The 27793-nt window shown below is 38.2% G+C and overlaps 1 protein-coding gene and 1 long non-coding RNA gene across 8 annotated transcripts in view; one reads left to right on the top strand and one right to left on the bottom strand.

Annotated features, from left to right (window-relative positions):
* The first annotated feature begins 10619 nt into the window (after positions 1–10619).
* LOC143877610 (protein ROS1A-like) lies at positions 10620–27507 on the top strand. Of its 4 annotated transcripts, XM_077379759.1 has the most exons (20): positions 10620–10753; positions 11209–11934; positions 12061–14607; positions 14746–15114; positions 16525–16615; positions 16741–18409; positions 18688–18767; positions 18919–19003; positions 19088–19179; positions 19315–19383; positions 19550–19586; positions 19694–19776; positions 22399–22860; positions 23217–23253; positions 23352–23409; positions 23512–23651; positions 23761–23826; positions 23936–24050; positions 24152–24190; positions 27072–27507. In XM_077379759.1, exons 2-20 carry the CDS (start codon positions 11403–11405, stop codon positions 27194–27196), a joined length of 6696 nt encoding a protein of 2231 aa, XP_077235874.1. In that variant the 5' UTR covers positions 10620–10753; positions 11209–11402; the 3' UTR covers positions 27197–27507. The 4 variants fall into 4 exon arrangements, with proteins under 4 accessions (XP_077235874.1, XP_077235873.1, XP_077235870.1 ...); XM_077379758.1 differs by having other exon boundaries at positions 10620–10724; positions 12061–15114; XM_077379755.1 differs by having other exon boundaries at positions 12061–15114.
* The window catches only part of LOC143877611 (uncharacterized), a 32382-nt gene continuing 15516 nt past the window's right edge, over positions 10928–27793 (bottom strand). Inside the window, exons 4-8 of one of the 4 annotated variants that reach the window (XR_013250683.1) lie at positions 22384–22840; positions 19068–19429; positions 18586–18754; positions 12076–15449; positions 10928–11966 (exon numbers count right to left, since the gene is read on the bottom strand). This is a non-coding gene — a long non-coding RNA (uncharacterized LOC143877611). The remainder of the gene's footprint in view (positions 11967–12075; positions 15450–18585; positions 18755–19067; positions 19430–22383; positions 22841–27793) is intronic. The other 3 variants (XR_013250685.1, XR_013250686.1, XR_013250684.1) reach the window with 3 other exon arrangements.

Genomic DNA, 27793 nt, shown 5'->3' with positions numbered 1-27793 from the left:
ACTTGAAAATTATAAAATCCAAAAAATTAGAAATTCATAACTTAAAAACGTTAAAACATTGAAAAACTAGAAAATTTCATAGTTTTAAGAGTGTAGTTAGGAAGTTTGTTTCAGAACTACGTTGGCTTGATCAACTTTTATGAGGTACGTAGGCAGCTTGGGATCTTTATCCCAAGTCCGGTCAAACCTTCAAAAAGAAATCATACAAACTATTTTTAAAACCTTGTTTTCGAAAAGATCTTCCTTTAGAGTTAGGAATTTATCCTAGATGTGTTGAGTGTTTTGGATGTTATGTGTTTGTGTTAGCGTTAAGAGAGTCATAGAGTCAGGAGCCCCTGTGCGGTCAGTTTTGACTATGCAGCTTCGCATAGTCGGCTGATGGCTAGATTAGGATTCACTTAGTGAGCCTATCTGTTTTCCTTAAGATACAACCTAGTTGCACACAAAATGTAGGAACCACTTGCATTAATTTAAGGATAACTTGCATGTAGTTAAGGCATATAGGGAGTCCTAAAACTCACAATCTACTTAAATAATCGCAGTCAAGAAGCTTTAAAAATAAGTCGAGTCCTTAGGGTCGAGTTTAATCTTAGTGGTCCAGGCACAAATAGGCATTGTAGCTTAGAATAAGCCACAAAACTATGTAAACCTTGCTTCCAAGAAGGGGATTGGATACGTAGGCAGCTTGGGTGGCTGGTCACCCAAGTTCAGAGGATACTGTTACATATTTTTTATTTTTAGTTGTGTAGAGTTTTAGGAGTTAGTAGTCTGGTTTGTCATTGTTCATTGCATAGGTATGCTAGTGTGTTTTTCTTACTTTACCTATTAGTGTTTATTCTCTTTCTCTTTTGAGAAGCCTTTTCTCTTTCAAAGTATTTTATATACCTTAAGAGAGGGAGAAAGAGGCCGGTTCTCATCGTCGTTTTCAACCCTGGAGCAAGGAGGATCCGAGGAAAGGTGTAAGCTTGATCGGAATTAACTAACTATGTAATTGTTTTGTCTAGATACTTAGATAAACTAATAAGGCGTTTATCTCAAGTTTTGATCGCTCAAGATTTGAAGCTATAGACCTTGAGTCTATACATTAAGGCTGATATATAGAATACATCAACTCTCGCTCTAGGTGTGTGCACTCAAGCCAGCTTGGATGCCTTTCAAACTCTCATATCTTGTCGATCGCCTTGATCAAAAGAAAGTGGCGGATGAGAATGTAAAAGATAGAAACCAGACACCAGAAACAACCTGGATGACTTCTTCCTTTTGGATTCCTTTCTGTTACATTAAAAAAAATTCAAGAAAAGAAAAATAAAGCTAAAATGGCACTTAAAGCGCGAAACGTTACGCATTAATCGTGCATTAGCCGTTTCCTAATGGTCCACTAAAGAAAGATAAGCATAATAACTATAAGGATAAATAAAAATCATATAAATAAAGTAAATGAAAAATAAATTACAAACACGCATGCCATGACCCGGCCTATCCCGGCACGTGCGTGGTAAAGATTTTCCCACAAACTACAAAGTTCTCTCTAAGAGTCCTCAATCCTTAGACATTCAACTTATATATATATATATATATATATATATATATATATATATATATATATATATATATAGAGGAAAATGATTGTGAGCTTGAAGCTCATATAACTTATATGAGCTTGAGGGCCCAAACACATGGGTCCTACATTTTTTGTGGTGATCCAAGCCATTCATTTGCAAGGCCCTATCATAGATAGGGTGTGTACCAAAAATCAGCTCCATTGAATCATCCTAACCCGTCCAAAAGCAGAGGGCAAAAATGGGCAGATTTGTGGGAAACAATGTCTGTCCATTTTGCCCTCCACTTTTGGATGGGTTAGGATGATCCTATGGAGCTGATTTTTTGTACACATGCTATCAATGTAAGGACCTTTCAAATGAATGCTTTAGATCATCCTAACAATGTGGGTCCACATGTGTTTGGGCCCTCAAGCTCATATAAGCAATATGAGCTTCAAGCTCACAATCATATTCCTCATATATATATATATATATATATATATATATATATACACACCCGTCTTTTATGCTCTCATTCTTCAAATGTGTGACTAAAGATCTCCACAAAACTAAAGAAGAAATGAAGGGGAATTTAAAGCTGAGTTTGAAATCCACAAACCCTCAAAAGAGCAAAATTGTGACACAAAAGGACAAAAGGCCACAAGTTGTAATTTTGAATTACAATGTGACTTTTCTTTTAAACCAACCAAGAAAAGTCAAACAGTCTTTTTTTTTAAATAGAAAAGAAAAGTCAATAACTTTTGAATATGTTCTCCTCGTAGAGGACCGAAAATATTAGGGATTTGCCAGGGACCATCGCTAAAGGCATTTTTGCGGGTGCCTGTTGCATTAGAGATCATAGGCTTAGATTTTGTCGTATTCATTTAATTCATCTGAGATGGCTGCTCTCTCATGCAACAGACGCTCCGCGAAATGCCTTCTACGATGGTCCCTAGTAGATCCCTAAAAATTATTAGTAAAATCACTCACTATATTCTCTTTTGTAGGGAATGGAGAAACATTTTGAAGATTCTAACTTTGTACAAAATTTTAACCAGTTACAGCCAAGGACAATATGTCTCAGTTTTCTTGATGGGACAGTATGGGGCAGGCATAGAAAATTGGATCAATAGATCTAATCAAATTGGACCCAATCAAGTTAGGATTTAAATGGACTGTGACAAAGATATAGGTGGACCAGGTCCGAATTGGATATGTTTGACAGCCCTAGTCACAGCTGATAAATCGCTCGTAGGATAATCTTGATCATCTGATTATATTGCACAAAGGCTCCGTTTCTTTAAACGTGAGCGCAAAACAAATTTTTCGCCCAATTTGAACTTATAAATTAGCATAAAATTTGTTTTACGCCCATTGTACATCGAAATTGAAGAAATAGAGCCTAAGTGAAGATTGATGTTCCTTTTTTTTGCAAGCAAGTAATCATTTTTAATAGGAGAAAGGCTAGGCCTAAAAAGACCCAAAAAAAAAAAAAAAACTCCTTATTTTAAGTGACTGAAAGGCATTTTTGTAAAAATAAAATAAAAATACTGCATTATATCGGGATTTTGAGAAAATTATTTTAAAATTTTTACCATTTCAAAATTTTTAATGCCTACTTGGGAAATACTTTGTAGATGGGATTATGAGCAAAATTTAAGAGAGAACTCTACCCAAAAGACACTATTAATATCAGAAGAATGATAGATGCAAGGGCCTCTTTATGCAACGTCTAAAGAAGGGCGGATTCACGTCATTAAGTGCAACCGAATTCAGTTTCTCAACCAACTTTGAAAATGACGTGGATCTATTCGAGGGCCATTCTCCGGCCTTGTATAGATAGAGCCCTTGCATCTGTAATTCCTCCTTACTATCAATGGCAAAAGGCAATTATAGGAGCCTACCCCCCTTAACATTTAATGCTGGATGGAACGTTATATCAAGGTATTCATAGTGACTTTTCTCCGGACACATGATTGTGGTTCGAATGAATCTGATCATGGCAAAAGTGGGCCCAATTAATGAATTTTAGCAAGGAGTGTAATAATAAGGAAAAATTGCCAATGGGGGGCACCAAAATACAAGAATTGTGAACTGGGGACACCCTTTTCAAAAATTGTTAAAGAGGCTTGATAACCTTCTTTTTAGAGTTTTATAACCCCATTTAGAGGGTTGGGAACCCTCTTTTAGAGACTTGATAACCCCAATTTCGTCCCTCTAACAATTCTTCAAAAGTGTGTCCCCCTCATACAATTCTTGTATTTTGGTGTCACCCATTGGCAGCTCTTCCTAATAATAATATCTTTTACCAAATTCCTAAAAAGGCGATGATAAATTCACACCCCGTCTAGGATAATTCACATCCCTGTAAAGTGAATTATGTGACAGACTTTAATGCTTTTACACGTTAACTGGGGTGCGAATTATCCTACAGGAGTGCGAACTCATCATCGCTCTTCCTAAAAATAGAGAGAAATTGAAGTTATCAGACTTCAACCACCGTGTTTGGTTGCGCGAGGTACGCGTATATCACATGCCTCACATGTCATCAACGCGTGGGTCACCCCCAGTAATTAATAATATTGAAATCAAAGGGGTAATTTAGTCATTTAATGACAAAGTTACGGGATCTTCTAGATAACAATTATTAAAAACATTAGGGGCATTCAAGTAATTTAGCTGAGGCGTACGGATAAAGTGGAAAGAATCTTTTTGTTTGCGAAAAATAAAAGGGGTAGTTTATCCTGTCAGTGAGAAAAAGAGAAAGGGACAAATAGATGCTTCTTTCTTGAAGAAATCTATCACCACTCGCTACGTAAGTTAACGCGCTCCGTTAGGAGCTTGTCCGAGTGCGAAACATGTATGGCGAATTTTAAGAACATTTTTAATCTTTTTTTCTTTTTCAACCGAGAATGAGTGATAACAGACTAAATAGTAAATACCGGCAAATTTGACGGCAAAAGAACTGAGAAGAAAAATAAGATTCGATCACGAGTACAAAGACAACGGAGTTCGGAAAGCGTGTATGTTTTTTTCCCAACCCACAAGGCGTCTCGTCACTTGAACAAAGCTCTGCAAGATGAAAAAACGGTTGAATGTGGCGAGTTGAATCAGTGACTCGGACCCATTTAACTCGTAAAAATAGTAATAATTAATTAAATTGAGTAAAGTGAAATACTATATGCTTTTGTTTGATTTTTCCAAGAAATAGAAGCATTTTCAGCAAGAAACAAACAGAAGCGGGTGGCAATATCTTATTAGCAAAATATAATAAGATAAAAAAAGGTTTAGAAAAAACCAACAGTAAGGATTGTTTCCCAAAACTACAATGAAATAAAGGCCCCGGGAAGATTTTGATTTGAATTTCTCACATTTGCAGCCCATTTTGTGTTGTGATTTGGATCCGGATCAAATCCTTGGATTTCCCCAAATCAATGACTGACAGTGAAAAAATAAGATTTCCAAAAATACTGTGGAAATAAGTTATTGGAAATCCACACGTTTGGCAATTTCCTTCACCCTCTTTGCTCCTCAACCTCTCCCCTCTAGTAGGAAGTACCCTCTTCCCTCTCCGTCTCCCCCAGCTCATGCTGGCAGATCTATTCATTTTGTATTCAAAACTCAATTCCAAATCCAAATAAAAAATATGAGGTATCCAAATGGGCCCTAATGGTCATAGATTATATTCCATTTTTGGGATTTGCTAGGGACCATCGCAGAAGGCATTTGGCGGACAGACTCTCGCATGAAAGAGCAGCCACATAGGCTCACTTTTCAACAGATTTTGTCTTTATTCAAGCAAATCCCTCCATTTTTACCATTTTCTATAAAGGGATTTGCTAAGCAATTTTGCGGCAGCTCACTTTTGAAGGAAACTACAGCTACAGGCACACTTTTTAGCAGATTTTGTCTTATTTATTCAACCCATCTGAGTTGACTTTTGTCTCTTGCAAAAGTGAGCCATGTAATAGCTTTCCCACATAATTGCCTAGCAAATCCCGGGAAAATATTTAGGTGCATGGAGCTTTCTAAGCAATTTACCTAAAGCAGTTTTCCATGGGAAATGATATCAGCACAACCACGTTTTGCTATTTGCATGGTTCTAGCTTGTCTTTTCCTTTTTAAGCGGCTTGTGAGAGCTTTTTGGGAACTGTAATAACCTCTTTAGATACTAAAAGACGAGAAATTATATGGTGGCCAACTGACAAGTACGGTGAAGGTGGTACGATGGAAGTACCATCCTTGATATTTGATCCAACAGCTGCCTCTTAAAAAGCGCGCTGCTGGTGAATCAAATATCAAGGGTGGTACTATTATGACGGTACCTGACAATCGGGAACCAATTAAAAACTACTAAAAGACAACATAAGTTAGTGCAAATATCAAAACATGGTTGTGCTGATGACATTTCCCTTTTCAACCCTTCTTTTTGGGGAAATTCCACTAGCAAAAGCTACCTTTGGTTGTTTTTGCTTGGATTTTTCTAGTACTACATTACTGGACAAGAAGAAGACAAACCCATTAGTTGTTAGTATTTTAATATAAAAAGTGACTCTTTGCTTTTTTCAAAAAGATTTATTTTGTTTGAAGTTTTGCCACCCAAACTCAAATATTTGAATTACGGTGTCTTCCCTCTTAAAAAGTTTAGTCTCACATTGAAAAAGTGGAAGGAACTTTTGCATCCATATGAGAGGAGAAGTGGGGAGGGAAAGGCTTGGGCCTATCAAGGGCATTGGATTTGTATAGGTAAGAGCCTTTTACAAAGAACTAAAATAAACACACACGTGCGCTAAGCCGGATCGGGTCGTGGGCACAATTGTGGGTTCAAGTTTTAAAATCCTAAACGTGTGTTTTCCTTTTTCATTGTTGGATTTCTTAAAGTTGTGACAGTTCGTTTTCTCCTTGATAAGCTAAAAACGTACTTAATAACATTTAGAAAATGACTTTATTTTTAATGGCCGTTTTGGAAGGTTGTCATTGCAGATTTAAGGGTGTCTCAAAGAGACACTTTTCTCCTTTAAGAAGAGAGGCTTCCCTGTGTTTTTTTACAAAAAACTGAAACAAAAATGACTTACTATTTCTCGTTTTTTGGCTCTATGTTTTCTCTCTGTCTTGTACCACTTCTTCCTTCTCTATTTTTACATTTTGCCTGGGCAATCAGAGTGTTCCAATGGTGTGGTTTAGATCTACTCGATTGTACAGTTTAGATAGATATCGATGGTGCGTCAGGCTGTTATATCCTTGAGGTGATTGCGTTCATATCTGCTGCAACTGAGGTTCTTTTGTTGAGGCACAAATTCACCTTAAGAGAGCGACACAATCCATGCCTAATCCCATTGCATTGAAAAGGTTACACTAACATCATCTACTTTCTGTTTCTACAAAAAAATTAGGTACGCAGTATTTTAATTTGGAGCAAAAATAAACAATATGCAGTGGCTTAGCAGACAAAAATCACGAAAAACTCATGCAAAACCCAGGATATTATGTAACCAAATATAGTATTAACTATTAAGAAAAAAATAAAACCGACAAGACTAATTGTTTTACCAATACATTGGTTATATTTTGTCTTACACAAACAAAAAATATTTTATTAGATACATGGGAGTATCTAAGCAATTTATCTAGAGCAACTTTGTAGCCCGCCCTTTTGCTAGGGCCTTTCGCGGAAAGGTATTGCGCGGCTGCCTCAGATAAATTAAATGAATGAGACAAAATCTGCTAAAAAGTGAGCGTCCCTAGGTAATCCCATATATAAACGTTTGTATTCAAGTATTAAAACAGAGAATTTATATGGTGCCTGATATTGAAGTCCTGTGTGGGTGGCACAAAAAAAGTACCGCCCTTGATAGTTGATCCAACAGCAGCCTCTTAAAAAGCACCATATAAGTACTCTTTAAAACATACTTTAAAAAGGGAAGGCGGCCCACTAAACTACCATTTTAGTTAGTTACCTTGCTCCCATTGGTGGAAATTCTTGGGACCCACACATCAAATGATGGGAGCATGGTTTTACATTTCGACCGAAACCGAAATTTGGCAAAATTTCGGGAAAATGCAATTTAAAAAAAAAAAGAAAAAGAAATGTTACAAAATTTTGGATCGAAATGAATTAAATAAGCTTTTTAAATTATTACCAAATTTCGACCGAAATTTCAGAAATTCGATCGAAATTTCAGGGATCCGAAACCGGTACCGAAACCGAAATTTTAAACCATGGATGGGAGTGACTTATGCTTTGCATGTATCTTCGAGTTATATCACGTAAAACAATCCTCTCTCTCTCTGTATCTCTCCACTATATAACTCATTCATTTGCTTTCCTTTTTTCAGGTTGATGAGATAAATAGTAAATGGGATTTGCAAGGCAATTTGGCCTGGCAAATCTCATAGTAAATACTTAAAGATATACTTTCGTATGACGTAGCCCCTAAGACAGCTGCAGTTTGGGGATAAAATGCCGTACAAAATATATTTATGTTTTTTCTTTCATCTTTTTTATATAGATTTTATTTTATGTTTCCCGAATTAAAACAAATTTAAAAAAAAAACGATCTTCTCGATGTGTATGCCTCATCTTGCAAATTTAATAGAATAAAGTATAGGGTTTGAGATCTTAGAGGAAATAGAGGACAGAGCTAAGGGCTCCTCAATAGTTTTTCGCCATGTCAGGAGATCGGCCAATGCGGAAGCAGAAACCCTTGCCAAGAAAGGAGTCTTTCGGGCCGCGTTTGAGTGCTTTGACTATCTACCTCCTTGAATTATTGTACTGCTATCTTTGTATTATCTTTGTTCCTTCAGGACCACCTCGGTTCTGTTTTTACATACATATATATATATATATATATATATATATTCTGTTGCCCTTTTCAAAAAAAAAAGTATAGGGTTTGAGAAAAAAAAAAAAACAATTATTGGAGAGAATTAAAAGATTCAAACGATTTGATTGGTGGGATGCAAATCGATTGTTTAAAAAAAACACAAGAAGGCATGCAAGAAGCGATTGTTTGTTCATGATTGCCTGATTAGAGCGATTGTAGGCTATAACATTTTTTATTGAGGGTCCCACAGATGAACAATCTAGATGATGCAAAAATCGCGTGCGTGTGCCCCAGCCCAACCGTTGTTTATCATGGGAATTGTCAAATAATTATATCTCATTGTATTATTTAACATACAATAAGGACTTCGGGCTCCTTTGGATGCTACCAAAACCTATTCTTATTTGCAAATTAGATTATTTGAAGTTAATCATGGCTCAGAGTAGAACATTTAACCTCTTTGGAAGCCATTGACTATGTAAATTATAAACCCTCTTGATCTTTATTTTCAGGTAATCATATTTAGCTGAAAATAATCTAAGAGGAATGATAAACTGAAGGGTGCTTTGCAAAAAGCCAGCAACAAGGGCTCCCCTATTGGTCCATGTCAACAGAGTTCATTTATGAGGGTACAGAAAAATATGAAAATGGTACATCATTGTATTGACACTGACCCCATCGACTCTCATCGGTAGAAATGGGGGGACTCATGTGAGAAAATGGGATGTATGTATGCCCAAGTGAAGATAGATAGGGCGCATTGTTTCCAGAATTCAAGCTTAAGAAATTATGTTTGAACCAAAAAAAATCTATACTTTCTAATCAGACGGTTGATACTATTTTGTTCAAATATGAATATGACAATTTCAAATCAAATCAGTAGCTAATCTTTAAAAAAATTAAGCTATCCTCAACCATTTCTTCAATAATTGACTTGGGGATTTCAATATGATCCAATGTCACTAAATTCACTAAATGGGTTAAATCTTCGACTAACTTAGAAACCAGCTTGTCTTATGACTCTCACCGGCCGCATGTCATACGGCATGGCCTTTTCGATCTTTACGAGAAGTCACCTCTAACAATCCTATCTCATCTCTGCATGCTTCTACCTTCAACGTCCAACTTACGGTCTTGTTTGTATCATCAAAAGCGTTACAGAATAAGAAAAATATTTATATGTAAAATGTGAATATATACCTTCAAATTTCATATGTAGAAAATGGAAAGTATTAACAACACACATAATAGCGAAAATAAAAACTAAACCAAAAAAAGACGAACAAATATAGAAAATATTTCTATAAAAATCTCTAGAATATGAAATATTCCAAAGACTTGTTATGCGTTAAATAAATTTTAACCTGGCAAAATGAATAAGAAGGAACATGTTGAACCTCTGTTGAGTTTCCTCCAATAACTCATTTTGTTTCAAAAAATTCTCATAATGAAACTTACCCTCATTGAAAAAGTAGTGAGAAAACTTCTCAAAGAAATAAAGTTACAATCCATTATTCTTCGCTTGCAGTTCAGTTTCTTATATGTACTACCACCCTCGCACTAATATTCAATCTAAATGCATGAGTTATACGCCTTGGTCATGCAACAGATGCCTTTACTATTATCAAAACCACTTCTAGGGTAAAAAAATAATGAGATTTTACTAGAGTGGCTTTGAATTCCTTGGAAAAAATGGCTTGTTAATTTCATAAGAAAACTAATCCTCCTTATGTTTTACATTTCATAAATAAATACCAATAACTACCGAGAAATGATAAATGACCTAACGTGCCTTGTTTCAGATCCACTATCCTCTCCCTGTTTCTGATTTTAAAGACAAATGAATTAACCTTTCCATTGCTGATTCTCATATTGAATGGATGTAAAACAAATCTAACTTAGGTAAAATAAGAAAAAGAAATCAAGGCCTCTTTATTATACTTTATCCATCCATTTCACGTGCAATTCTAACCATTTGCCTTCATACGAAAAGTATTAGTCTTACTTTTGTCTGTACGAGTTCACATATCAAATTTAGACTGACTCGTCCGGGTTGACTCGGCAATAAATAGCCCGAGTTAACGAGCGAGTGGAAATTAGAGGACCCCGAGTTGTATTCATTATAGAGATACACGTGTTGGCAGGTAGCTGCGACCCATCTTTTTCCATTTCACACTCGCGCAAATAACAATTTTATACTGAGATATTAAATACTTGCTTTCATATTTTTATAAAACTACTGTAAAAACAAAAATTTCTCTTTTGTTTTTCTTTTTCCTCAAACGACGTACAGCAAGAAGACTCTTCTTTTCTCTCCTTCTTTTTTATCCTTCTTCACAGAGAGTCGTCGGAAAATAAGGTTTCGGAATCCGGCATTGCAAATCTCACGTAATTTCTTAAAGGGTTTGGGTATTTATTTTCTTAATTGTTTGTTTGATTGTTTAATTTTGACCCGTATGGAGAAAATGAAGGGACCGAGATCTCAGGATCGGGTGTGGATTTTCTTTGATTTTGTAGCATGACTCAGTCTTCCTTTTTTAGCCTTTCTCCAGATGCTCTTGCTTTTATTATTTTTCCAAATACATGGATTTTTCTTTCTTTCTTCGGATTTCTTGTTTTCGACTGGAAATAGCTGGGTGCTTGTTGTGTAGATCTGTTGGCTATAAGTGTGGGGGAGTCGACCCCCTGCATGTGATTTCTCCCCATTAATTTCAACCCCCTTTGGTGTTTTTTTTTTTTATTGGGGGATTTTGGTGGGATTCTTTTTTTTTTTCCCAATTTTGCTTATCAAGAAATATCTTCTTCTCTGAGTATAAAGAACTGCAGGATGTGGAATTTTGCAGGTAGAAGAGATTTAGATAATGGGGTTTGAAGAAGAGAAGGGAATAGAACCTAGTCAGAATTTACAAGCAAATTTACCTTGGAGAAAGAGATCTCAGCCTGTTTGAAACAGTTTTTTTTATCTGAAACAGCTTAGAAACAACAAAACAGAGGAAAAATCAAAGTTTTTGCCTGGATCTTGTGAAGTAACCTTGAGATGAGGTTAAGGAGAGGCGCCTCACAGCCTCAAGAGAGCGGATTTCAGCCTCCGGGGACTTGGATTCCGGTCACGCCGGCAAAGCCAGACGTCCCCCGGCCACAAGATAACAGGTTCCAGGCTCCAGGATCTCGGATTCCGGTCATGCCGTCAAATCCTATGGCAGATCGGGTGAGAGATCCCAGTAATTGGGAGGCCAGTTCCAGTTCAGGTGCCCGGAACCAACCCTCTGGTAGCAATATTTCGGCTTATTTACAAGCCCTAAGGAATGTGCCGGGATGGCACGTGAGCAGCGTGAGCAGCATACCGCACGGACAAATATTGGCTTTCACAGAACAACAAGCATCTGTTATGGCAGCACAGAGAGATAGCAATGGCGCGAGTTCCTCCTCGGCAATCTTGTATTGTCCTCAGATCAATGGGGGTCAGTTACAATCAAACTCTGTAATCCCTGTAATGGTGAAACAAAATTTCTTGCTCGGGACGAACATGTTGAATGCTACTACCAGCTGCCCACCACAGATGTCTCAATGTAAGATATTCTAACTCCGCTCTCTGTTTTCTCTACAAATTATAGATTTCAGAAAGATAAATCTTGTCTAGTATGGAACATTTGTTTTATGTTCAGTGAGAAATGGAAATTACTTGAATTATGCAGGTGGATTTCCCGTACCTTATAACACAAACTATTCGCCAAATTCAATAGCTGGTGGAGCCTCAAATGGAAGCATATCATATCAGACGGCCCCGGTAACACCAGTACCGGATCGGGGGAGGAGTCTTCAGAATGACCAACCTCCTGTATCTGTAAATTTATTTGTGGATGAAAGAGTAACTCAGGAAAGAAAGCAGGGTAGCCCCCTGTGTATTGTCGATGCCCAGCCGAAGGAGCCTGTAGAGCCCTGCAGTGACCAAGGTCCCTCGCAGCTGATTGAGTCAGACACTGTTTTTTCTACTCCATTGAAGGAAAACAGGAAATCCGACATGGGAGAAGGCCATGGCATAGACCTGAACAAGACACCGCAGCAGAAGCCAAAAAGGAAAAAGTATTGGCCAAAGGTCATCAAAGAAGGCAAACAGAAAAAAACTCCAAAGCCAGTGACACCCAAGCAGGCAAGTAACAAAGAAAATCCGACAGGAAAGAGGAAATATGTGCGAAAGACCGGCCCCAAAGTGTCGTCCACACCTCCAGGCAATGCAGCAGGTGAGAAATCATGCAGTCGGTCCTTGAATTTCGATTCAGATCAGGCAGCACCCCCCACTACTGTAGGTGAAAAATCTTGCAAACGGGCTTTGAATTTCACTCGAGTGGGAGATGGATGCCCTGGTACGGGGCTGGTTCAGCAGAACGGATTAAACAACGGTGTCAATGATGGTGCTGGCATTGCTTTACGCATGTGGGATTTTAATTCGGATTCAAAGGCTGTGACCCAAGATGGATGTGAAGTCATTAATAACGGTTCTGGATCCAAATCAACTCTGCCGTTTGCCGATGCATTGAAACTACAAACGGGGAAGTCGCCAGCAGGACTTGCAATTGACCTCAAGCAGGCAAGTAACAAAGAAAATCCGACAGGAAAGAGGAAATATGTGCGAAAGACCGGCCCCAAAGTGTCGTCCACACCTCCAGGCAATGTAGAAGTTGTTGATTTAACCACAACAGCAGGTGAGAAATCATGCAGTCGGTCCTTGAATTTCGATTCAGATCAGGCAGCACCCCCCACTACTGTAGGTGAAAAATCTTGCAAACGGGCTTTGAATTTCACTCGAGTGGGAGATGGATGCCCTGGTACGGGGCTGGTTCAGCAGAACGGATTAAACAACGGTGTCAATGATGGTGCTGGCATTGCTTTACGCATGTGGGATTTTAATTCGGATTCAAAGGCTGTGACCCAAGATGGATGTGAAGTCATTAATAACGGTTCTGGATCCAAATCAACTCTGCCGTTTGCCGATGCATTGAAACTACAAACGGGGAAGTCGCCAGCAGGACTTGCAATTGACCTCAATCACTCCTCAACGCAGTGGCTGGATGATTGCATGGTGTTGCCTGAAAATCCAAACCCTTCAACTACAGTTTCAAGGAAAGAACCATCAAGGGAAAATATGAAAGCCCTTGCTAGGGAAAAAAGCAACACGGAAATCACTGGCGCTTGTGTCAGTGGCAGAAAAGGAGACGAGACTCCCATGCATCCATATATCCAAACACAGAAATTAGATTGCATGGTCAGTCCCTCAGATGCTGCCCATAAGAACCATACAAGCATTGCCCCATTCAAATTGCAGAGTGGCCTTCCATATGCAACTGACACCCAACACAACTCAAATAGCAGCCCACATGTACTGTTGGGTGATAGCAATTGCAAGAGAAAAAGATCAGAGAGGGAGTACAGTCAGACTGTTGGTGATGCTAATCTCCACTCCATGAATCCGAATGAATCGCATTTCTTTTCCATGCAAGCTGGCAATGTATACTATGGGAACTCGAGCAATCAAACCATGAACTTTCCTGACATATTCAAGAAAAAGAGGATGGGTATAGGGCATAACGACCTCATGTCAAATGCATCGTCTTCTGTGACAGCAGTCGTGTATGATGGGGCACGAGGAACAACAAGCACTACAAATAAAGTCACTGCCACCACTCCTTTGACATTACAAACCAGCATTGGAAAGCCTTTCCCTCAATGCAATATCATGGATGCAAAAATGACAATCCAAAGCAGAACTAGTAACATTCCATGTGAAGCATATGCTAGGTCTGTGGATGGAGAATGCAATCAGAAAGCTCAATGTGTTTATAAGGAAGTGAGTTCGTTCATGGGTGCCCAAAGGGAAATCACCCAAAATGAACAGCAAGCTCCTCAGGGAATGAATACAAAGAAGAGGTCGAAGGGGTCTGTTCGAGTCTACGACTTGGCCTCCCTAGTTGCATCGTCAGGGTGTAGCCAATTGGTGCCAGCGCCTCCCAAAGCAGCACTAGTATGTGATGAAAGGAAAGAAAGCAATATCTTCAGAAGTGCTCAAGCCAGCATGGAAGCCCTGGCGGTAAATAAACATGCTAAAGTGAAAAGAAAGGGGCGTCCAAAGAAAGTAGCAGTTCAACTTCCCAACTCTGTGTCCTATTCCGGTGCAAATCAAGTGTGCCTGCAAGAACGAGTGAATGTTGCATATGCCCATCACCCATCCATGATAGAATCAAGAGGTATTCCTCTCGGGCAGAAATCTTTTCGACTAGCTGTGTCTTCAACCAAACATGGCCAACTGAGAAGTGAACACAACCTTCCGGCCAATTCCTTCCGTGGTTATCTAACTAGCAATTTTGACAAAACATTGGGTGCAGGCTTCCGGTCACAAGCAATGACAACATCCCCAGATCTTATAGATGAAATTGTCCACAGATTGAAATTTTTAAATATTAATGGGAGCAGCACATTCGTCACAGCTGAAGCACAAAATGCTCTAGTTCCTTATGGTGATGGCAAGATGGTTCCATACGAGGGCCCGTTCAATCCTATTAAGAAACGGCGCCCTCGAGCCAAAGTTGACTTGGATCTAGAGACGAATAGAGTATGGAAGCTTCTCATGTGGAAGGAAGGCAGTGAGGATACTGAAGGAATGGATGCAGACAAAGAAAAATGGTGGGAAAATGAAAGGCGAGTCTTTCGCGGACGAGCAGAATCATTTATTGCCCGCATGCATCTTGTACAAGGTACTAACAGAAACCCTATACATATTTTTCTTTTGCAAAAAGATCTAAAATGCAATGTAGCCCTTGACCTTGACACTGAATCTCATCCATGTTTGCCTGTTCAGATTTACATGTTCACATGCTATAGATCTTAATGCACAATTCTTGTATCTGGATTGGTTCGTGTCTATTGTAGGATGGTATAGAATTCTCCCCCCCATCAACCAAACTTTATACAGTTATACTGAACTACAAACTCTTCTCTAGTCTGAAATGGGCACTAGCAATGAGTTCTAATTTTGCAGCCTCACCAGGACAAAAAATCTAACTTAACCACTTAGCGTCCACCTAGTTCCCTGCATTGAGAGAAGAATCTTACTAATGACAAAGTGAGGGTAATAAATGTAATATTACAATGCAAGAAGGTATTAGAAACAGCTCGCTGATTAACTACATTGTGAAGTAGAGGCGTGGATTCATTTATAGACCTCTAAAAAGGAATGAATGGAACAGATTCAAACCTAAAGCATGTAGTTTAACATTGAAACTAACCAGTAATATATGGGAAAGGGTGCTGCAAAGGTTCCTATCCTGCTTCAACATTGCTATCAAAGTGAGGTGACAAGATAATTTTGAAACCAGATCATCCATATTTTTTTTTTGAAAATCAGATTATCTATATTTTTATTAGTTTGAAATCAGATTATCTATATTTTTATCTCTTCAAAAAAGAATTTTAGTAAAACTAATGACCTCAAAGAGGTTGAGCAAGGACCCATTGTATATCACTCCAAAACAGGCTTCATGAGACCAACTTTTTGTAGGTATTCAGTGCATTTCATGGGTCCGTATGTATCAAATAGAATCATTTCTACTGGACCTTATCCAAGAAGGATTCCATGTGAAAGAACAGTATCTTGCAAGAGAGTGCCAAGATGTGGCAGTCATCAACATATGCAGTTATGCACATCAATGCCATAAAATAAGATGATCTACATAAAAGCCTATCACACTAGGTCAATGCAAGGGCTAAAGTTAAGTCATTTAAGTCATGAACCTTAAGAGCGAGATAAAGGTACATCATAAAACAAGATAGCTATTCTACATGTGCATGTAATCTAATTGATTCTCAACAAAGACAGGTCATCAACCCCCAACCTCCTATTTTTTTCTCTTCTACTTGTCGGCTTTTCCTAATGACGTACGTGACATTCATTGCAAGTAGCAGGATTGAAAAATTATATCTTGTATGATGCCTCAGACTTCTTTTTAACAGAAATGCTTACTCTTTCATGTAAAATATATCTTGTATGATGCCTCAGACTTCTTAAGCATGTATTTCCTAACAGGCTGGCATAGTCCAGCTTCGCAATGTGGTTACTAAGATTTGTATAGTTCTATAACCACTAAATAAAATGACATACTTTACAGGGGATAGACGCTTTTCACGGTGGAAAGGATCAGTTGTGGACTCAGTGGTTGGTGTCTTTCTAACTCAGAATGTCTCTGACCATCTTTCAAGGTAAACTTTCTGTGTTAGCTCTGAATTCAGATAGTTCTTTACAAAAGATAATATAGAAAGAACATTGAGAACAAAATATCTACATCTATCTCAAACATGTTTTAATTTTTCAATCGTTTTTTCAGCTCTGCTTTCATGGCTCTTGCTGCAAGATTTCCTATCCAGTCAAGAAGCAACAACACGGCACCTCATGCAGAGGAGCCAATCGTATCTACAGAAGAGCAAAATAGGTGTCTTATCGACCTTGATGACACCATCAAATTGCCGGATAGGATTTTGAGTCAACATGTGTGTGACCGAGGTTCTATAACACTACATGAGGTTGAACCCATAGAAGAGAAGGAAATAGCGAATAGCAATGAGTCATTTGGAAGCAACCTGGGAGGTAGCACAGAGGAGACTTCAAAAGGTAAGCACTCAGCCGTCCACAACACTTGGCAAGAAACTTGTCGAGTATCACCAGAGAACAGAATGGGCACATCAGTCACAGTGATGGAAGGTGCTGCAAGAGCACGGGAGGAAGTAATTTCATCTCAAAGTTCTGTTGTTTCATCTCAAAATTCCACAGACTCTCCCAGTCAGGTAGCTGATCGAATTGGATCAAGTTCCGAGTCCAACTCGGAAGCGGAGAATCTGATAACAGGGTTTAAATGCACTGGTTTGGACGATCCTACTTCATTCGTGAAGCTTCTACAAATGGCAGGGACAACAATGTTTCGGGACCTATATACTCATGGGAATGGGTACATACCGTCTAAAGAGAAATTTCAAGGTGCGCCTAACCAATGGGAAGAAACTAATTGTGGAAAGCAAAAATCAAACCTTGACAGAGTGGATGGACTCAAGGCCTCATGCACATCCATCTACAATGCTACCACCCAGCACCCTCACACACAACATGAATTTAAAGGTTTACCCAGTGTCCCTTCCAGTGATTATGATTTACATACAAGTCCAGAGTCGGGATCAGCGGTTTCAGGAGAAGAAAGCAGATGTTTGCCTTCAAATGCTTCTGAAATCACAGAGATAAGAACTAGCGATTGTTCAGAAGAAAGAAATGGTTTTGAATTTACAGTTCAGCAGAGGCCATTATCGAGTGTTAATACACCCTCTGTCATTGGTTCATGTGCACCTGTGAGCAATAACCTTGAGAACCCATCACCTTGCTCAGTCACAGAAGCCTACCTTGGAAAGCACCCAATCATGTTCAACAATCTTCCAAGGACGAGGACTGAGGCCCCATTAGGGCATGACACTTCTCATATATGCTCCGAATTACATGTTGAGCATGCAACCAATTACCTGCGAAAAGCAAGGGAGAGAGATTTTCAATGTGAAAACACCAAGGCTGCAGAGCCTAGGAACCTTCCTGAAGGATTAGCTCAAAGGCGGATAGACAGAATGCCGCAAGCCAATTCAAATTTTCCCAACCATTCAGGACCGACTTTAGGTGTCAGAGACTGCTCAAACTTAATGGACAAACAAGAGCCGCTAGAGAGTAAGGTAGTTGATTCGAATTCAAGAGAAGAAGTTAGTAGTTCCAAAGAGGTACTTGCTGGAACAACTAGCAATATTTCAAAAACAAATAGGGGTAAAAAAATGGCAGAAAAAGGGAGGGCTTTTGACTGGGATAGTTTAAGAAGACAGGCCTGTAGCAAAGGTCCTGCAAAAGAAAGAGATAGTGATTCAATGGACTCACTGGATTGGGAAGCAGTTAGAAGTGCACAAGTCGAAGAAATTTCCAATACCATCAGGGAACGGGGAATGAACAACATGCTCGCTGAGCGAATCAAGGTACATCATGGTGTTCCATCCATTATTTTCCAAGTCCAAAATAGCTCAACATTTTACACCAATAGGCTTGTGGAACCAGACAGCCAGATCGAAAATGTTCTCATGAATATGATCCATTACTAACAATAACTATATTACTTTACAAAGTTCATATCATATAAGAGACTATAGCTCACCTTAATTCCATTCCCATGCCGATAGCAGCTTTATATTGGACACGTATCTCTTTATTTTTTCTTTTTAATGTATCAAAACACCTTATTATTTATTTTTTGCAGGATTTTCTTGACCGTCTCAAAAGAGAACATGGAAGCCTTGATCTGGAATGGCTAAGAGATGTTCCGCCTGACAAAGCAAAGTAAGAGGAAATGCACATTTTCATCAATTTTCCACAAGCAGTCTAAAATATTAATCAATATGTCGGCGCAATGCCAATAGATAGCATCTGGCAGGTAGTTAACATGCTAGATGTTAATTATATGTGTAATTCAATGTGTTTTTCCTTTCAGGGAGTACCTGTTAAGCGTACGGGGATTGGGACTGAAAAGTGTGGAGTGTGTGCGTCTTTTGACACTTCACCATCTTGCTTTCCCAGTAAGATTTACAATGGAACGATATTACTTATTTATGAAGAAAATGTTAGGAAACTAAAACTTACTATGTATGTATCTTGACAAGGTTGACACAAATGTTGGTCGCATATGTGTAAGACTGGGATGGGTTCCCCTTCAACCACTGCCGGAATCCCTTCAGTTGCACCTTCTGGAAATGTAAGTGTTCTATGCGAGCAAATTGACCATATCAATTTTTTTTCATTATGAGAACCCTGCTGAAATATAAATTCCTCTGCATAGCTGACTCTCAATCAACATGAAACCATTCTAATCCATTTTTCTCTTTCCAAGGTACCCAATACAGGAAACAATTCAGAAGTACCTTTGGCCTCGGCTATGTAAACTGGATCAACGGACACTGTAAACTCAGAAATCTTCCTTGAAATTGATTCATATTTGTTAAATGCTGCATAAATTTACCACAAACATTAGTGTGAATAACAAGTCATAATAAATTATCATCCGATACAGTGTAAAATCATTTTACTGATCAGCTTATTCTAACATTATTTATGCATAACCACAGGTACGAGCTACACTATCAATTAATTACATTTGGAAAGGTATGTTCTGGCATTTATCTATAAATATGTTAAGTCTTTTTCTACTTGATACTGATTAAATGTGTGAGAAGTCTAGCCGGAGCTGAATGTTTTCGAGTACCACGCAGGTGTTTTGTACAAAGAGCAAGCCTAACTGCAATGCATGCCCAATGAGAGCAGAGTGCAAACACTTCGCAAGTGCATTTGCAAGGTTTATTACTCATCAGCACTAAAAATAATTCAATCATTTATTGGTTGCATATAACCAGTGCATATAGATCAAGTGACATACCATCAACATATGCATATCTCATACAAGTAATCATTATTTGTATATCAAATTTTAGTGACACATTCATATTCATATAAATAATAACTTTTATTCGACTCTGATAATATGAACTATAAGGGTGATTCATAAACCACATAATCAGGAAAAAGAAAACCAGTATAGATTATATTGGTGGCGATTGTCATATCATCATATACAGAAAGTTGAGACAGCATTACATCAATGGTTTAAAATGAGGTTAAGTGGCTGCGTTACATGGATTCTTCTAAATGGGCGACGTACCAGTGTCGAACACATCATATTCCAAACTTTAGGATTTACGACCACACTTTTTTATTTGTTCTATCTCTTTTTTTCTCAATATTACGGCAACAAATTTACAGTTTTTTTTTTTTTTTGAATGGTAAAAGATTTCATTCCAAGAAAAAGACCGAGGCAGTCTATACAAGGAATCAAGAGAACAAATCAAAGCAAAAATACAGATACAAGAGAGGGATCAGAAAAAAAGACAGTCAAGGGGGGAGGAAATCGAACAACTCCACCTCCGCCCTTGCAAGACCCTCTCAAGCTAATCTATCGGCCACTTTATTGTGCAACAAATTTACAATTATCACAAATTTTGAGGTTTATCTATTCTAACATTAAGTTTTTTAGATGAAAATAAAACATTAAATTTACTTAACCTATTCTATCGGGACTGGTGTGATCTGCCTGTGTGAGTAGCCATGGAAAAACATGGGCTATGAAACCAATCTATGCAGGATAGATAAGGGAAGAATATTGGATAAGTACATCTGATACCAATTGATGCAGGGCAGCCAACTGGAATAGGATTCTCCAAGGTTTTGAACAGGAATCAGTTGGTAATATCGTAGGGAATGGGATGGCTGAGAGCTATAAATGAGTTTAGGGGACTGGTAGTGGATATAGCAGGGAGTCAAGGACAGATGGCGTTTAAGAGGCTGGAATCGATATGTAAATTATCTGTAATAGGGTTTCAAGGACTGGATTAGGATCAGTATATCGACAGGAGGGGCTGGTCTAGGGTAAAACAGTTCGTAACGAGTCTATAAACTATCGGGGTAATAGTCTTAGGGCTTGTTTAGGAGTGATATGGGAGGGTAGTTGAGGTTTCAGGGGACGATGGGTGAGTAGGGACTGTTGGGTGTGGGGGTAAGGCTCTGAGTAATTTACACTTAATGTAGTGGACTGTAAAGGGTTATTAATAAGTAGAAGGGTGGTTGCTGGTCCAATTAGAAAAAGTTTACATGGTCATATGTGGATTGTGGGGTGTTGACAGGGTTCAAAGGGGTTGGACAATCACAAGGATGAACTATACAGATTTATTTCGGTTTACGGGCGGGTAACGAGTTATCTGGTCGTAGGATATGATAGGAAAGTAGAATGCTGGGAGGTTCAAATGAGACTCAGGCTGTAGGTAAAGGTTTAAGCTGTTCAAATGCTGCAATAAAGAAAAGGATGGACACAACGTTTCAAAGGTAAAGTATAGGGCTGTCACTTGATTTCAGATAGGGGGAAATGGGCCTTAGGCGCCTGGTTGGGGAAATCTGGTAGCAGGTTTTAATGGAAGCAGTTTCTTGGTGATTTTTGGAGAAGTCAATGGGCTGAAAAGGGTGATAGGTATGGGGATTAAGGGGTTGACAGCAGGTGCAAAGGTTAGCTTTGTAGATCAAAGGTAGATAGGGGAAGGAGAAAGGGATTGGTGAAGGTCATAGGTGAAAGGGTGAGATGGTGTCGTAGGTAGCAGTTCTTTACACTGAGAATAGAGAATAGAAAAGTGGGCAGGGTTGAGAAGAGGAAGAGGAGAGGAAGAAATACAGGGAAGGTAGTTACTTGGAGTCACACCACGTATCAAGCATCACACTTGGATTTGGAAGGCTTCTTTTCTTATGAAGAAAAGAGGAATCACACTTTTCTTATGAAGAAAAAAGGAATCACACCTTACTCAAGCAAATAATTTTATTCATCCAATATCAACTTCCTCCATGGTCATGGGCCTACATGTATGGAAAAGAAAACACAAAAATAACGAGGCCTGGAATCATAAATGGAAACTAATCCTATTTTAGGAAACATGTTGCATGAAAGGAAAGGAAACTAAAGTCCTGGTCATAATTCTAGTTGCTCAACTAAAAAATGAAACTAACTCTTAGATTCCTATCAAGAATCAACTAATAAACTTAAAACAGCTAGGACTCATCCAAGGTGGAATCATAAAGGAAAACTAATCCTATTTTAGGAAACATGTTGTATGAAAGGAAACTAAAGTCCTAGTCATAATTCTAGTTGCTAAACTTAAAAAGGAAACTAACTCTTAGATTCCTATCAAGAATCAACAAATAAACTTAAAATAGCTAGGACTCGGCCATTCAAGTCCAACTAGGACTCTTCAAAGCATTAACAAATGCATGCACGATATATTTATTTTTACATGCAAGTTTATACATTTTTGTGCGTCTGTATCTTGAATAGCAAATACTTTAAAGCAATAGATAAGTGACACACCTGTGTTGTATGCAGTGCAAGGCTTGCCCTTCCAGGTCCAGAAGAGAAAAGTCTGGTGACATCAGCTGTTCCGATAACCGCTGAACAAGTCCATAGAGTCTTTGTCAATCCAATGCCGTTGCCTCCACCCGAAGGGTCCCCACACTCTCAAGTAGAGACCAGAATCAACAAGCAACCAGGAATCAAAATATGTGAACCTATTGTTGAAGAACCAGCAACACCAGAACCTGAAAGCATAGATACCTCAGAAAGTGCGATTGAGGATGCTTTCTGGCAGGAGGATCCTGATGAAATCCCTACAATTAAACTGAACTTTGAAGAGTTGACATTGAATGTACAGAATTATATGCAAGAAAACAATATTGAACTCCAGGATGGTGACATGTCAAAAGCTTTAGTTGCTTTAACCCCAGAAGCCGCTTCTATCCCTACACCCAAGCTGAAGAATGTGAGCCGACTGCGAACAGAGCACCAAGTGTGAGTATACTAGCTTCCCCATTTTAGTTTTAATGTTTAAAATACTAGAAATGCTAGAATGAAGGGTGCCCTTGCAAAAATCAGCTTCAAGGGCGCACCTATTGGTTAATTTCTGCTAAGTGTGGCGCCGAAAAAAGTGGATGGCGCCTAAAAAAGTGGAAACTGTGTTGACTTTGCATAAATCAACCAATAAGGGTGCCCTTGAAGCTGGTTTTTGCAAGGGCGCCCTTCATTCTATCATTCCTCTTTAAAATACAGAAACATTTGAAAAGAAATAGCATCAGTTCTAATGGAATATTATCTCACTATCATATTTTGAATGGTATATAACGACCACATTTTCTACACAAATGCAGCTATGAACTTCCAGATTCACACCCTCTTCTGGCAGGGGTATATACTACGTCCCAATCACTTCCATAAACATTTCTTCCAGTTCATATACATTCAACTTTGTTTTCCTAATTTGTTTACATCCTAAAAAATTACAGTTGGACCGAAGGGAGCCTGATGATCCATGTTCATACCTTCTTGCTATATGGACACCAGGTAAGCAAAAAAATAAAAAATCGATCAACCACGGTTATAAATGTACATTGTCTGATGTTTTATGTTGTATCTAGCTGAATAGTGATGCATTTTCAATATCAGGTGAAACGGCACAATCCACACAACCACCTGAAATATGTTGCAACTCTGGAGAGTCAGGTAAATTATGCGACAAGAACACATGCTTTGCATGCAGTAGCATACGAGAAGCTAACAACCAAACAGTCAGAGGCACACTTCTGGTGAGGAACACTAACAACTTCAACATACCCTACAATTAAGATATTTATTTCTAAGGAATATTTTGGTTTCTAGGTGCTGCATTGATGTTTAAAATGCCTACTTGAACAGATACCCTGTCGAACGGCAATGAGGGGAAGCTTTCCACTCAATGGAACTTATTTTCAAGTTAACGAGGTGAGTTCATATTCCTCCAACAATAGGAGATACTACTAGGCATCGAAGCAAGCACGGCAGATCAAGCTTCCATAGGAAAATTGAACTAAGCAAAATCAATCTTATGCAGGTGTTTGCCGATCATGATTCTAGCCTTCAGCCAATTGATGTTCCTAGGGCATGGTTATGGAATCTGGCAAGACGGACCGTGTTCTTCGGAACCTCCATACCAACAATATTTAGAGGTAAAGTGTGGATAGCACTATGATATCCTAATTCCAAAGTAGGAGAAGTATATATGGTAAAACAGGTTGGCTGACCTCCAGAGCTGTCTATGTCTTCTTAGGTCTAACGACAGAGGGAATCCAACACTGCTTCTGGAGAGGTATGAAATGATGATCCCTTAATCTTAAAATTATCATAGCTTTTGGATACAAACAAAAACATTAGCATCCTAGACTTGCAATCTCAATGATGCATACACATGTGTAGCCCTTCAATATGTACCTACCACATTGAAGAACCATTGACAAAATAGGGACCAGAAATCTAAAGAGTGAATTTTTGTCTTTACAACAGTCTTAAATGAAGAAAAGATATATTAGTTAACATTGACTAGATAAGTTAGATTTTGCCTTCCACATGCATGCAAATATCAAACCATGGAAATTAAATGAAAACTCACAAAGGAATGTTGTTTGTCTGCTTTACAGACTAACATATAGAAATCCAAGGATGGCAGATGAACCTCTGATATTTAAGTTCTATAAGCTGTAGGAAAGAACTCCATTCAAATATTTGCATCGTTTAAATAAGATACAATAGAATCCTCACAATGCCCATCAAAACTGACAGAAGCTGAAAAACCTTAGCTTTATCAACAAAAGTAAGGGTCAGACCAGCTTATCTTTGAAGGGGTTGATTGAAGTAATAAAAAGATTTCGAAATTTTCTATATATTATTCTAATGCATTTAATAGGGCATTTGCCCATAGCAACAAAATATTGGGGGTTTGATGTCAGAGACTTCTGTTATTGTCAATTGGATCTTTACGGAGTTGCTCGATAAAGAGCTGAGATTAATTTGAGTCAATGTTCGAGTTTTGAGGGAAGTATTAAAGCTTTTTTCCTTTATAATTTCTATAGCTTTATATTGAATTATCTTTTGGCATCTAATGAATACTTTTCTCTTAGTTCTGGATCTATAATGTAGTTCCCTACTGCTGCTGCTGCTACTAATATGGTATCACAACTTCTAATGGAGTGGTTCTTGGGATATAATTGGAGTAATGTTGTTCCTTGATGGGCCCTCATATAGATTGACTCAGTGTTGAATTTAAAATATGGTATCACAATATGGTATCACAACTTCTAATTGTGATACCATATTAGTAGCAGCAGCAATAATATCCCAAGAACTGCTACAAAAAATATATATATATATATTATGGTATCACAACTGCTACAAAAAATATAGGGTGTGCCCAACTTCTAAGGGAAAGTCATGTTTCTAGAGACGGTTTTGAAAGCAAAAAATACTGACTTGTAGCCACAAACACAAGTGTCGTGTGTCAACACGTACACGAAGTGTCGGACATGGCAAACCCCCACAATTTAAAAACAAGGACACAACTAAAATAGGAAGTATATACAATCATGATTTGCAGATACGGGTTCATGTGTCGAGCTTCGACCGGGATACGAGGTGTCCGTCATGGCAACCCCTAAAAATCTAGAAATAGTGACACGCTTATACACGTACATTACATACATAAAAAATTACTGATGACTATCATAATTTGTAACAATATAAATGCAGTATTCATTTAACAAACAAATAAATCTTAGTATTAATCAATTATAATATAAAACGGACATGAGAAAATCAAATAACTAGGCATTCATCAATTTAATCTATTTCTCTTCTGTCTCCAAGAGGCAGCGAGAAAAGGGGCCCAATAGGATACAATGAATATAATATTGGAATAAGATTTTGTTCGCCGTTTTAGGTTTAGGTGATGGGATATAATAACAAATATTAGTTGACAAATCATAAAAGAAGAGTTAATGATAAAAGAGGTAACACCATTCAAAAAAATGATAAAAGAGGTAAACATGATGTCTAATAATAAAATAGGATGTGCCACTTGGCACGGTACAAAAACAAAAATGTGTCGACATGCTCGCACTAAGTAACACTTCTAGCAATTCATTTAAAAGTGTCAAAAGGAGTGTGGACACGACACAACACGTGTGTCAGCAATAAATTCAAAGTGTCGGCCAAATCATAGCAAAAATACATATTTGTGTGTGCAAGTAAATGATGTGGTGATAAGCCTGCCCAAAGAAAGGAAAACGCCTCAAAACGACTATAATAATGGTAGTGTTTTTACTATGCAGATGTTTGTCTCTAAGCACACAAAAAATACGGAGAACAGAATTACGGAATGATATTGGTTATGCGCACCTATATACAAAATTGTGTGATAGGCATCTTACTGAATTTGATCTTTTCTATGGTACCATTAAGATGCTTTTCATCTTGCATGGCTGCTAGTATCATCAACATGGTTGTCCAATAACTGTATTTATATTTGTTGTTTATCCTTTTGATGTTTCAAAATTCAGACAAACTCTGCTCAATGGTCATGGGAATGGTCTCACCACTTGCACACATAACACATGCCCTACTATGCATTCAAACAAATGGTGGAGTTCACAACTCATCACTTCTTTTGTCATGACTTCTTGAAACAAGAACAAATGAATCATTTTATAGATAGGACCAGGAACTGGGGCGAAGACCAGCAGGTATAAACTCCATTTGCATGCCTGCACCTCTAGGTAGAACGAAATGGCTGCAGTATATGTAGCTGCACTGGATCATTATATCATTCCTGCAACTGTCAAAATAAAGAAAGGGGTGGTTGCTTCCAAACATCCGAAACTGGAACTAGAATTTCTATAGGAAACTATTATGCACGGACAAATCAAAATTAGTGGGTATCATTTTTATTTATTTATTTTAATAGCTTAGTGGGTAATATATTCACTTTACTGTTCCGAGCATTTTTATGTTAATTTGTAAGGAAATGAAAACCATGACCCTACCAGTTGAGAATATTCATACCCCTGCACTAATATGTTACCCCAATGTGGGATTGAGCCTTTTGCCCCCATCTTTTGGACAAAAGGGTATGACAATGCATCAGTAATAGAGGCTCACTCCATGCTTATTTTTTCGAGCTCTTTAAAATGTTTTTGCAGGATTTGTATGTGTGAGAGGATTCGACCAGAAAACGCGAGCACCTCGTCCCCTAATGGCTAGGTTGCACTTCCCATCAAGCAAGTTAGTTAGGACACAAAGGAATTCAAAAAAGTCGGAGGAGTAGGCGATGCAGAAGACCAACAATAAGTCTTGACCAGGATCTGTCCATTGAAGAACAGATCGCTGACCAACAATTGCAGTAAAATTTATGGCACACCTCTAACCTGAGGCATCCACCAACAGTTGTGACCAATTCTACCAGTTAATTTGTAAGAGCCCATAAATCAATTGTCGATGTAGTTTGTACATGATTAACATTATGATTATTTCATTTTTCATGCTCGAAATCGAGCCATTCTTCAAAACTTTTTCTTCAATGTTAAATATTTTTATAGGAGGGGAATGGATAAGAAATTCTAACGATGTCAACTTATACACCAATGTGTCTTCTTTCAGTAGTTAACCAATTAATCCAATTATACACTGATGGACACATTGCTTGCCATACTTGATACTCAAAATTGTATGCGAAGAAACAAAATCATTCTGATGAAGTATTATCAGCTCAAATGTTCAGCCATGTTCCACTTTCACTGTCACAAAGTACTCTTTCACCACCTATTACTAAATACTGGAGATTGGAAGGCAGGAAAGTTTTACAGGCGAGAAAGTCAGAAATGAACAGAGGAGGAAGTGGAGATTGTTAGGTTTAGTGAAGAGC

Source organism: Tasmannia lanceolata, unplaced genomic scaffold, assembly GCF_043159265.1.
Source record: "Tasmannia lanceolata isolate RefF3 unplaced genomic scaffold, GAP_Taslan_0.1 ptg000005l, whole genome shotgun sequence".
NCBI lineage: Eukaryota > Viridiplantae > Streptophyta > Magnoliopsida > Canellales > Winteraceae > Tasmannia > Tasmannia lanceolata.
Note: the sequence above shows the minus strand (reverse complement) of the source record. Positions and strands in the feature narration are given on the sequence as shown.

What these genes read in the sequence shown, in the direction of transcription:
- LOC143877610 (XM_077379758.1), top strand. Translation starts at nt 11,403, where the DNA reads ATGAGGTTAAGGAGAGGCGCCTCACAGCCTCAAGAGAGCGGATTTCAG. An exon ending in GTTCCGCCTGACAAAGCAAA is followed by an intron (nt 18,768 to 18,918) that starts GTAAGAGGAAAT and finishes TTTTCCTTTCAG; the next exon opens with GGAGTACCTGTTAAGCGTAC. An exon ending in TCTTGCTATATGGACACCAG is followed by an intron (nt 23,410 to 23,511) that starts GTAAGCAAAAAA and finishes TTTCAATATCAG; the next exon opens with GTGAAACGGCACAATCCACA.